The sequence below is a fragment of the Staurois parvus genome, unplaced genomic scaffold, assembly GCF_062004578.1.
Source record: "Staurois parvus isolate SC_StPar_1 unplaced genomic scaffold, SC_StPar_1.0 ptg000155l, whole genome shotgun sequence".
NCBI classification, from domain to species: domain Eukaryota; kingdom Metazoa; phylum Chordata; class Amphibia; order Anura; family Ranidae; genus Staurois; species Staurois parvus.
In genome coordinates, this window is record NW_028317951.1 from 28,086,869 (window position 1) to 28,099,325 (window position 12,457).

The 12,457-nt window shown below is 39.7% G+C and overlaps 1 protein-coding gene across 1 annotated transcript in view; it reads right to left on the reverse strand.

Annotated features, from left to right (window-relative positions):
• Positions 1 to 1,403: 1,403 nt before the first annotated feature.
• Positions 1,404 to 12,457, reverse strand: part of LAMP3 (lysosome associated membrane protein 3) — a 72,803-nt gene continuing 61,749 nt past the window's right edge. Inside the window, exon 6 of the mRNA XM_089675581.1 lies at positions 1,404 to 3,368. Coding sequence (XP_089531707.1) covers positions 3,235 to 3,368 — 134 coding nt within the window. The 3' untranslated portion in view covers positions 1,404 to 3,234. The remainder of the gene's footprint in view (positions 3,369 to 12,457) is intronic.

Consider the following 12,457-nt stretch of genomic DNA (forward strand, 5'->3'; position numbering starts at 1 on the left):
ATTGTGAACAAGGCAAACAAATCAAAGCTAACACAAGTTAAGATGTTTTAAGCAGTTATAGCAACAGGATTTTTTTCTTTGGGGAAATAGTTTAGGTCATATGAATAAAAGCTGTCTGTTGTAAAGACCCTTGCCAGTGTTACATAGCTTGTCCCAGGCCAACAACTGCCACATGCCACATGCAACATGCCACAACTGGACAGCTTGGACTGTAAAAGGAAGCAAAAAGAAAAGATCTACTGGCAGGAACAACAGATAATGAAACTATGTTAAAATGAGAACTCAGAAAAACAAAAACTGCGGTGTTTACGTTGTTGATAGAGGCCATCATTTATAGACAGTCTGTGGTTAGTTCTCGAAGATCTTTGGAACAACCTACCTGCCGAGTATCTTCAAAAACTGTAACTACAAGCACTGTGGGTACCTAGAAGAATTGATGCTGGTTTGAAGCCAAAGGGAAGTCACACCAATAATTGATTTGATTTCGATTTCTCTTCTGTTCATTTGCTGTAAGTATGTTTATGTTACATTATTTTGGACCTTTTTTTGTCCTCTTTTAATTACATATTACCATCTATATCCTTTCACTCTGACAATTATGCTTTGTAGTTTTACCTATTTCGGGTGTCTGTTAGTTGGTGTCTCGGTCTTTACACATTTGTTTACTTCACATCACAATAACCAGCTTATTCACCATTGTATTTTTCTGGTGGGCATTTTGGTATTGTGGATTTCTGAGTCTGTTTTCTAAATATTCTGTTCTTTCTTTTTCCTTTTTTCATTCTTTTTTTTTGTTTGTCCTTCATTATGTTGTGTGTTTTTTGTTTCCCAGTCTTTGTGACCTTGCTGTTTCTTCCCATGGCTGTTTTTGTCATCTATCCCTTGGTTGGTCTGGTCCTCCTCACAACTCCCGGCCATAGTGATGTAGACCAGTTGGCACATCCTGTCATACCTTATACGTTTGGACCATCGTCAACCTGGCTTCTTTTTTTTTTTACCATATTGGACCTGTGAGGATTTCATGTGCTTTTGATGGTTCTTACTTTTTTTCCCCACTAACAACCTGACCTTTTCCTTATGGATATTTATGAGTTCTTACATCTCCTGAGGAAGAGAGAGTTGTCTCGCGAAACAAGTCAAGATTTGTACAAGAGCTCATTTAATATGAATCACTTATGATGCAACCATTCATATTCCTTATGTACGTTATGTACATAATTGTTGTATATTTATCTATAAATATTTTTATACCTGATGTGAACTTGTATATTTGATGATCCTTAATAAAATGTAAATTATTTTATCTTTATCAGTGTGTCTCATAAAGTCCTTTGGACATTTCTGTTCTTGTATTATTGCTCTTCTGTTCATTTACTTAACATTCTTTTAATTGATAAAAAAAATAAACTTATAACACTTTTATTTATGAAAGCATTCTTAATTTACAGCATTCCCACACATTAAGTTTTTAAAGCAGGTCTATGGTCACTTTAAAGGAGCTAAACCGGCAGCAGCTATTTAAAGCATGAAACATGGCATGCCTACCTTTAAGCTTATATATTTTGTATCGTATTATTTTATATGATTTATATAGCGTCAATGGTTTGCACAGAGCATTTGAAAATAAAGGTAGATAGTACAGTTGCAATACAATTTGATACAAGAGGGTTAGGAGAGCTCTGTTCATGAGAACTTACAACCTAAAACATTCCCCTGGAAGCCCTGACAACTGAGGAGTTATGCAAATTTTGACCAGATTGTATGGCTTGGATCTCAGGCCCGGTCTCTCACACTTCTCCTATCTAACCATTAATCAGTGACCCTGGCCAATTATTAGGTACAGGACAGGGAAAGCCTAAGGTTTCAGTCATTGCTCCTAAATTAAATTTTCATAATAAAGCACCTCTAGGTTGAGGGCTTGATCCACAGGGTAAGTTGAAGCAGAATTTCACCCAAAGGGGGAAAGTTTGGCTGATCCTTCCCATCCCCCCTTCCTCTGTCAAAATTGGCATTTTTTTTTTTTGGGGGGGGTTGCAGTGGGTACTTGGTTTTGACAGGTACTTGCCCTCACTTCCACTTCAACCACCTAGGCAATCGGAGCAGAAGTTCACCTCCCCCATACTCTTCCCGCAGCCTCTTGTGACACATCACAGGTCTCAAGAGACTGCAGGACCATTCACAAGGCGCATGCACAATGGGCAGTCAGCTGTGAAGCTGCAAGCAGTCACAGTCGGCTGCCCATGGTTAAGAAGCCGGGGCCAGGGACAGAAGAGCAGTGAAGAAACCGGTGGAACTGAGCTGGATCCCTGGACAGGTGAGTGGCTGTTTTTTAAAAGTCAGCAGCTACAGCTTTTGTAGCTGCTGACTTTTCATTTTCATACAAGGGACTGAAGATCCACTTTCCCATTTATACAAACATTTTTTGGTGCCAGCTTTTAATAGCTACAGTTGATTTAGCTCGATTTAAAGTGTTAGTAGAATCACTTAAAGTAAATCTGTGGCTGCTACTAAGAAGTGAAACTGCTACTTAAAGCTGAACTCCCGATTACAGAGCAACATTAATGAATGTTCTTCATATCTGCTTGGAGCTCTCCTTTAAAGTCATTAACAGACAACACCATGTACCAGGACCCTAGTGATCTTTCCTTAGTAGACTGCTTTTGAAGCTCCAGACAATGGGACATTCTGATATGCAAGTAGTAACCATCTTCTGCAGTTGCTCCTCTCCCACTTACCATGCCTCAGTATTAGCTGGCAAGGCTAACCAATACTGTAATGGGTCAATGGTAAAGTAAAGGAGGTGGAACAGAGAGCCATGGAAGATAATCATTATTGTTATAATAGAGTTCTGTACGGTTTGAGACTCCAAAGGCACATTGCCAGGAAAGGAACTTGATGTGCAGCCACCTGGGGCCTGCTAAAGAAAGGTAAGTGGCAGCTACGTGTTAGCAATAGTACAGGTTTACTGTAAAGCACCAGATGGTTTTCTGCCATCCCATTCCCTGTGTCTGTTTGTACTCAAAACTCTAGTAAATTAGAATATACCTAATGGTTAAAACTCTTCAGAAAAAGTATGAGTATTGTAATTTTGTCAAGAAAAGTAATCATTCATTTTGTCATTAACAAGAAAGGAGTGTTTCTTAAGTCTTTAGTTTTCCATAGCTAAGGATGTGTGGCTGTTGGCTGTTGTCTTCATTGTAAAGATACACTTGATATGAATGTTTGCCTCTTAAATTAAATCCGCTGATATCCAGATGATTGTTTCTTGTGATAAATGAAGAAGATAACTATTGCAATGACAATGATAATTAAGATAGTTACAGCTATGGCCACAGCAGTCATATTTTGATCATATGAGCACACTTCCTCTGTAAAGAGAAAACAAATCACAGTAAGATGCTTAAAGTAAAAATGTAAAAATGTTCAAATAGTTCACATTGTTTCAAATATCATTGATTGTTTTCCATGTGCGGAGAACATAACAAATGTGTATATGTGTTCTGCAGTCAATTATTCGTTCATACAATGTAATATGCTGCACAAGGCAGAATGAACACTGATCGATTCCATTAGTATGTCGTCCTCACATGTGCATATCTCCCTTCTAGCTCTAATTATTCAGCCACTGGTAGACATAGTAAAACAGGGAATGAAATAGTTCATATGGATCATTAACCACTTCAATACTGGGCACTTTCACTCCCTTCCTGCCCAGGCCAATTTTCAGCTGTCAGTGCTGTCGCACTTTGAATAACAATTGCGCAGTCATGGAACACTACTGTACCCATATGAAATTTTTATCAATTTTTTCACACAAATAAAGATTTCTTTTGGTGGTATTCAATCACTACTGGATCTTTTTATTCTTTGAGCTATAAACGAAAAAAGACAAAAAATTTTTAGAAAAAAAGCGCTTTTCTTCATAAAAGTCTGCAAATAATATTTCTACAAAAATTTAGACCAAAATGTATTCTGCTACATTTCCTTGGTGAATATAACCCAAATCATTGTTTATTATTTAGTCTGTAGGAAAGTTATAGAGTCCATAAACTATGGGAAATATCTGAAGATTGATAAATCCTTATGTGCTGACGGACGATCTCATTTCCTGAGGCCCAAAAACGCCAGGACAGTACAAATACCCCCAAATGACCACTTTTCATAAAGTAGACAGTCTGAGGTGTTTAGTAAGACGCATGGTGAGTTTTTTGAAGCTGCCATTTTTTGTCATAATTTTGTGGAAAATTAAGAGATTAAAAAACATTTTTCACATTTTTTTTTTAAATACTGTCACCAGTGTAGTACAGTGTCATCATATAACTGGTGTGGCAGTGATCAGGGACACTAACTGGTGACAGTATGCTAAAAAAAAAAATAATACATTTAGAAAAAAAACGTTATTACATTTTTTTTAATGTTTTTTTTACTCCTGTGACCAGAGCAATACAATGTTATCATAGTAACAATGTACTACTCTGAGCAAGTGATCAAGATTTTTTTTTACACATTACGATTGTTTATAGCAGTGAATTTCACTGGTAAAAACAAAAATTTTTACAGAATGAAACAGATTCATTCAGTAGTTATTGTTGTCATCAGCTGTGATTGGCCACAGCTGATCACATGGTACAGATAGGCTGTGATTGGCTCTGTCTTTACCCTGTGATCACTGTGCCCAATCACAACTAGCAACACAGTTGTAAGCAATGAATGGCATGAAAGGTAGCCATTCATTTTTTACAAATGTCATGTGATCTGCTGTGATTGGTCACAGCGATCACATGACACTGGCAGAAGGCCGGTGTAGTGAGCAGTCATCAGCTGTGTCCAGTGGACACAGCCGGTGACAGATTGCACTGGAGCATAGCCCATGGGGCGCACGTGAGGTGAGATCCTGGGAGGATGTATTATGACATCCTCCCAGGATAATAGATCACGCCTGGTCGTCATATTACAATAGGAGTTAAAAAATATGTAAACTCAACATTTTATATTCTTAATAAGTGTATGTTGTACTGTGTACTTGATTGAAAAAGTATTCTGTCCTCTTTGTATTGCTTCCTTTGTGTTAAATCTCTGGTGTTCCTGCCAGTCCCCGTGCTTTCCTATTAATAACTGAGCACACTTGGCATGAAAGCACAGTGTGGTCAGTTCTCTAGCTATGCTGGGAACCCATCTGTAGCAATTGTGCATACAGAGATGGATGCGGTCATCCATCTTGTTAAGTAACTTCCATCTTCGATCATTTTCTACTCCCAAATCAGCTTTCCTAATCCCCCCTCCCTCTCTGTTGAGTGACATGTAGTCTGTTTGTTGCAGAGATCTCAGGCAGCAAACTCATTGGGAGGGTGTCATGGCTATAAAACCTCAGCCGAGCTGGTGCCTAGATGCCTGTTAGCTTCGCAATCTGGGATATCGTAAAACCATAAACCAAGCCCTCACGGAGCCTCAAGACATTCCGGGTAGTCGTAAAAACAGACGTACATTTAAAAACTCACTTTTCCATATAATTTATATCTTCAAATAGGACATAATTACATAAACAGGGAGCACATATTCGGACGGCTCACTTTAAGACAAGTCGCCTGGTATATTACACCCTCTAGCTGGCATACACAGGGAGCAGAAAATGATATCTCCTTAACCATCCGAGCAGGTATCTCATATTTCATATGTAGACGTTCAGCAGAAGATTCTGCGTATTAATCTACTCATGGATAGAATGTTATATGTATCCAGGGTAAGTTATGAACCATAATATAAGCTAGGAGGGATTTTTGGTCATAGCTTGGGTCTCCGCCTGCCACACTCGCCCAAATGAGGCGATTGGTTCTCTGCTTCAGGGAGACACCCTGCTGAGTTCCTAGATAAAGGCTGTAATGCTTGAAGTTAAGCTAAGCTGAGTTGAGCTATGTTGAAGAATCTCCCTTTTAACATTGGAACTAACTTTGGGAGATAAGACCCTTTTGGCTCTGAAACCTCATCTGCTTAATCCAAGGCTGACAGCAAGTACTTTATCCCTCTAAACGTCTTTCTGTTATCTCTTTGCTGTGCTATTTTCTGTATATTTATATGTATATACAGTATATTGGCTACATCTTTTTCTGTGAATATTTTTATTGCACCCTTTTGACCTTTTAGTAATAAATCTTACTTTCTGAAAGTGTTGAACTGTTTCTAAAGCTCTTTAATGCAAACTAAGCACCCCTGCCTCCGAAGAGCTCTACTGTGTGTGTGTTTTAAACTTCCGTATATATCGCTGCCTGCGGTGACAGTGGTATACCGACGCTTATGCAAACATCATACTGTTATTGCTGATATTGCCGAGTTTCCTCTTTCTCTGTACAAAAAGGAGGTGGTGGCAGTGTGATGGGTAAATTGCGTTATTAACCTGACCCAATAACAATTGCTCCCAGGCTGCAGGCACACAGGTTGTGGTCCATTAGCTGGAAAATCTTTGTGCAGGGTGCAGCTTGGCGTGGCATTGTTACGCACGCGACAGCGCGGTTTTAGATTGGCCAGTCCTCCGGTGACGTGTTTGATGAGAAAGGCTGGGGTCTGACGCCGCGATCGTCACACCATCCTGTTCTCCTCCATTAAACAGACTTGTCCTAACCCCCCACCCCCTTTCATAGTCTGCTAAAGAAAGGTAAGTGGCAGTCACGTGAGCAGCAGGGCAACCAAAGGCAGTTATTCTATTCCCGTAAAGTGGAACAACACCAAAAGTATTTCTGGTGTGGGGGAGGAACAAGAACAGCCTAATATGTTTTTATGGGTTAAGTTCCACTTTAAGTGTCATCCCCCTAGCAGCTTAAATTCACCTTAACTTGGCTACCCCACCACTTTGCTTGCCCAGAGGAGAAAAAGAAGCTCTTTGTTAGCTTTAAGTCATTGTGTTTGAAACTTACAGAGGGCAAAGGATTGGTGATTGGATGTGCAGACACCCAAAGCTGCATTATGAGAAAAGGAGGAATGACTCACCTGCTTCTCATATCCAGAAGTATTGGATATTTAACTCTGCTCTTGGCAGCCAAATAGAGTGGCGTAAGAATACAGGAAATATGAATATATTGGCAGAGGGAGCAAAGAATATGCTATTGAAGGTTTCTGTGCTATTTAATTAACCACTAATTTGCCAGATATTCATAATGACAAAACATTGTTGTTTTTTGTAGTTTCCAGGAAACTTCTCAATTTCAAACACAATAAATCTGGTATGATTTTTCAAGGGATGAAAGTGAAGAAAACATGTCATAAAAGTGACTTTACTTTTTCAGTTTATTTATATTTTTGTGTCCGCCGGTCCACTAGTTTTTCAGATTGTACCTCTTTTGCACCTTTCCTGTATACCAAACATCACCACTTTCTATACGTGGCAAAAGCTGCACACTGATGATGTCTTCATAGGCCAAACTTTTCTTTTTTTTTTCTAGAAAATTTGAAAAGTGCAAAACCAATACAAAATAAAATCAATCGTAAACCGTTTGACATGGTGAGTGTAGTACAGAGAGAGATGTAGAATTCCAGATGGAAAGTATTTCAACATATAAGCAGAATAATCAACTAGACCTTCGAACATTGCTGTGTCATATGTGATTTTTGTGAAAAGCCCAGGACACATTGAACCCACAAGAAGAGATATAATGGGGAAGGAGCCAAGGGGGGTGGGAGAAGAGGAGAGGGGGGGGAAGGGTTCCCTAATTCTCCACCCAAGGGTGTAGGGCCGGAAGTCAGAAGTGATCTCAAACATGAACCCTTCTACCGTGATGCCCAGGGAAGCCACACCTTGTTATATTTCCATGGACAGCCTTAATTTATATAGGTGAGTTTGTACATAGGAAGAGCAGCATCAATCATAACCTCCAAGGATGACACTGCAGGAGGGTCCACAAGGTCCAGATCACAGGCAAAACTTTAATCAATCAAAAAGCTTGACCACATGGCCCCATCCCCAGAACTACTCCTCTGACATGTTTCACCCAGTGGTGGTTCTGGGGGCAGGATCATGTGCTAAAGCTCGTCAGCTGACTTAAGTTTTGGATTTTATAGTGCTATATGTGGAGGAGTGACAGTTGCCAGCACCCAATTCCATGGGATGTGATGCAAGCACTTGAAGGGAGCAGTGCCCTTTTCTGTGACTCTGTCACTACTTTCCATGCTGCTATATTCTCATACTGTTGTAGCAGTGTTAAAATGTACGGTATGATATGACAAAATGTTTTGACATGAAAAACATAGGAACCTATATTAATAGGTTTGCAAATTGAGTGACTGATAGTTAGGGGAGTCTGTTATCAGAAGTCAGAAGCCCTATCATTACCAGAGGTGTTTGAAATTGGGGCATCCCACTCACCAGAACACACAACCTTATTTGTTTCCTGCTTCTTTGTCTTCATATTTTTTATGCTTTATATACTTTTTGCAGAATGCATCTAGCTCATAAATATTCTTGAGTCATTATTGCAGTGATGTGACTAGCAGAGCTTTACATGCTTACTCTTCCATGTTTATATTATTGAATTAGGCATAGTGATTTGTAGATTATCCACTAGAGGGAGCTCTGTATTTAGCCTCCCTGTTTATAGCAAATCTATGCTTTACACAGCCAGGGCAAAACAAAATGTTCCCTGCCAAAGCAGAATATACAATACTTATCTTTCTTTCAAATGACATTAAACAAAATCCTTATTCCCAAAATTTAATCCAGACACATCCACTATTTAATGGCTCTGTAATCTATTTTTCATGAAATAATTTCTTACTGTGCATTTTTGCCTCTTTGTAATGTCCTCTGTGAGCTCTCAAACCTCTCCTTTTCTCCCCCCACTTACATTTGTTTGTAATGAGCAGTGCATGATAGTTGTGGTCATGTGCACTTCTGTATGCACACTACAAATTCCATAGTTCAGAGTCCCTAGCCCGACTCAAGTGCCAGTATGAGAGGTTGGCTGCGTTCATATATAGAGTGGGACCATGGAGAACAAATGTAGCCACTCTCCAACAGGAAGTCTGATCCCAGCTACAAATAAAAGGAATTTGGAGGAGTTAAAGAACATGTAAACCCAACATTTCATATTCCTGATATGTGACTGCTGTACCATACACTAGTATGCAAAAATTATCCACTTCTCTTTGTATTGCTTCCTTTGTGTGAAATCCCTGGTGTTCCTGCCAGTCTCTCGGCTTTCCTATTAAGAACCGACCACATTAGGCACAAGAACACACTGTGGTCAGTTTTCTAGCTGTGCTGGGAACTCAGTGTCTTCTCATCCGATGATCACCCCCAAACCCCACACAGCCATTCACTGGGAAGTTTAAGTGATATTAAAGGCAATTAAAATAAATTAAAAAACAAACATGTCATACTTACCTGCTCGGTGCAGTGGTTTTGCACAGAGCAGCCCCGATCCTTCTCTTCTCAGCTCCCCCAGCCAGCACTCCTGGCCCTTCTCTCCTGCCAAAGGCTGCTGCTCTGCATGTCCATTCACACAGAGCAGTAGCTGTCCCCTCTCTCTCCTCATTGGCTCACTGGCTGTGATTGACAGCCAATGGCTCCCGCTGCTGTCTCAGCCAATGAGGAGGGAGAGTTCCCGGAGACCCGAGGCTCTCGTGCACATCACTTTATTGCGATGGGGCACAGGTAAAGTATGTATTGGAGGGGGGGCCACTGCACACAAAACGTTTATGGGTTTTTTACCTTCATGCATAGAATGAACCACTTTACAACCACTTTTAGTGTGCTGCTGTTTCTTCTCCTCCAGCTCTTATGCAGCTGAGAACAGAGGGTATCTGATCACTTATAAAAAAAAGGGCAAAGAAGGTATTTATAATGTTTTTTTTTGTCTATACACAAATGTTTTGTCTTTCATTTCTATTTTAAATTGAATGGGTTGTTTTACAAGATGAGGGTTTACAATCACTTTAAGAATATATACTTGAATAGAATATATATTTTAACCAGAGTTTAATGTCATTTTAAAATCCCTGCCACTCCAGCTGCTGGGAATTAAGCAAATACCCAATACTTCTGATTAGATAGGGGCATGTGACAAACGTTCCTTCCTCTCATATGACAGCAGTAGTGCTTTGTGATTTGCCCTTTGCTGTCACATGTGAGTTGGTAGAACTGTGTAAGCTCTAATTAGAGTGACTTCTGGCTTTCACAATGTTTCCTTTCTTCACTCCCAGCTACTAGCAAGGAGAAGGAATTAAAGCGAACCTGTTTCTCCAACAGTGTAATATTTTTCAGCAGTGTGCTGTCCCCTTTAGGGGAGGAAACATAAACCGACAACTAGAGAAGGAACTAGATAGCATTCCATGCTGAAGTTCATCTGTGGCGCACTGACCACCAATGTAATGTATGTTTTTGCAGAGGGTCCCCTAGACCTGACAGTTATTTCAAGGGTTCCAGTGCAGTAATTAGGATGAGTTAAAAGGGTAGGGGGAGTAGTTTTATGATTGGATAGTTTTATCCTGGAATTCCACTTTAATTCTTCCTGCTGGAAAACTGTTTTCAAATGTCACAACTAGGGGACTCCAGAATCTTTGATCAACAAACAAGTGCTTCTGTATGCAATAGTTCACCAACTAAGCACATAAATATGTTTCCACGGAGACTGTCAGTATCTGAATTGTTACAGTGTAATAAAAAATGTATTGTGGTGCAGCCATGTATAAGTTGATCTCCACGGAAAACAAAGATCCTTGTTTGCAGTGAGGTTGCCCTGCACTGTAAGACTTAAATGCTTGTTTATGTCTAGGGTGCTAAAAAATGCACTTTTACTTACCTGATTCTCCATTCCCCCAGGCTGCTCCAGGCTGTCAGACTAACATCAGCAAACCTCTTCTTCCCTGTGTTCTGTAAAAGGACACAGATCCTCTTACATCATTGAGTACAATGCAGGGTCCATAGCCCTGTATTGGGTGTGAGAATGCGAAGGTGTATAGTCCACATGTGGGAAAGTAGGGGAGCATCAGCTGTCCTAGACATACCCTAGATATATGCCAACTGTGCAACCCCACTGTAAGGATGGAGTTTTTTTTTCCTTAGAGGTAGGCTTTAAATATCTGCCCTCTCCAGCAGGGAGCAGTTTTATGTCTCATTCACATCATAAATCAGTTGTTTGTTTATGCAGCTTGAGCATCCAGGTGATGCCTACAGGCAAAAAGAGAGCCTCCACATATGGAGATAAAGGGGTTACTTATAATGAGAGTAATGGTGACTGGATGGTAAAAAAAATAGTTTTTATTTAAGTATATTCATATCAAAATGTTTCAATTTGGTTACAATGTATGATAAGATGCCACCAGCATTGAGAAAACTCTCATATGCACGGATCTATGGGAAATCAGTAATAGCCACTACACAGAGAATGGGCTATAATCTCCTATCTCAATAGCTCTTGGTAAAGACAAATCTCCCCTTGATTGCTACTAAATAGTCCCATCCCTGAGTATGTGGATAGGGAGGAACATGACTGCTATATACTCATGGGACAGTCAACTCAGTCCATTTAGATTGCAAACAAAGATGAAAAGTTCCTCCTAATGAGAGGTGGCTCATCCCCAAAAGTACATGCTACATAGATATCATCTAAACATACAGTTGTGTTCAAAATAATAGCAGTGTGTTGAAAAAAGTGAATAAAGCTCAAAATCCTTCTAATAGCTTTTATTTTCATACACACAAATGCATTGGGAACACTACACATTATATTCCAAATCAAAACATGAAGAAAAATATATCAAATTTGTGTTGTTCCTCTAAAAAAATTGAAGAAAATTGAATATTAGACTGTTCAAAAAAATAGCAGTGTTTGTATTCTTCTTTACAAACTCAAACATTCACTATATAAACTGAAAAATTTTGAAGATTTTGCTTTCCTTTGAATCACTTAATGAATATTTAGTTGTATAAGCACTGTTTCTGAGAACTGCTGTACATCTGTGTTGCATGGAGTCAACCAACTTCTGGCACCTGTGAACAGGTATTCCAGCCCAGGATGATTGGACTACATTCCACAGTTCTTCTCTATTTCTTGGTTTTGCCTCAGAAACTGCATTTTTGATGTCACCCCACAAGTTTTATATTGGATTAAGATCCGGGGATTGGGCTGGCCACTCCATAACGTCAATCTTGTTGGTATAAAAGAGTTGCAATTTTTCTTATTCATTTGGCCATTTATAATGCGTATGTCACCAAATCCACAGAAAGACCCACCGCCTTCCTCAAATTTATAGAAGAAATCATCACATCCCTTAACTACCAACAAGGATCCCCCCCAGAAAACATTTATTCCGATTCTGTGAGCAGACCTCAAGAGTGCCATTTCCCTGAGAGCATTCCAAGATGCCAAAAAAGATGTTGGGTATGCAGCAGAGGGGGAGTTAGAAAAGACACCAGATTTCATTGTCCCAGTTTTCCTCCTAGGCAGGCCTTTGCACCAAAGACTGCTTC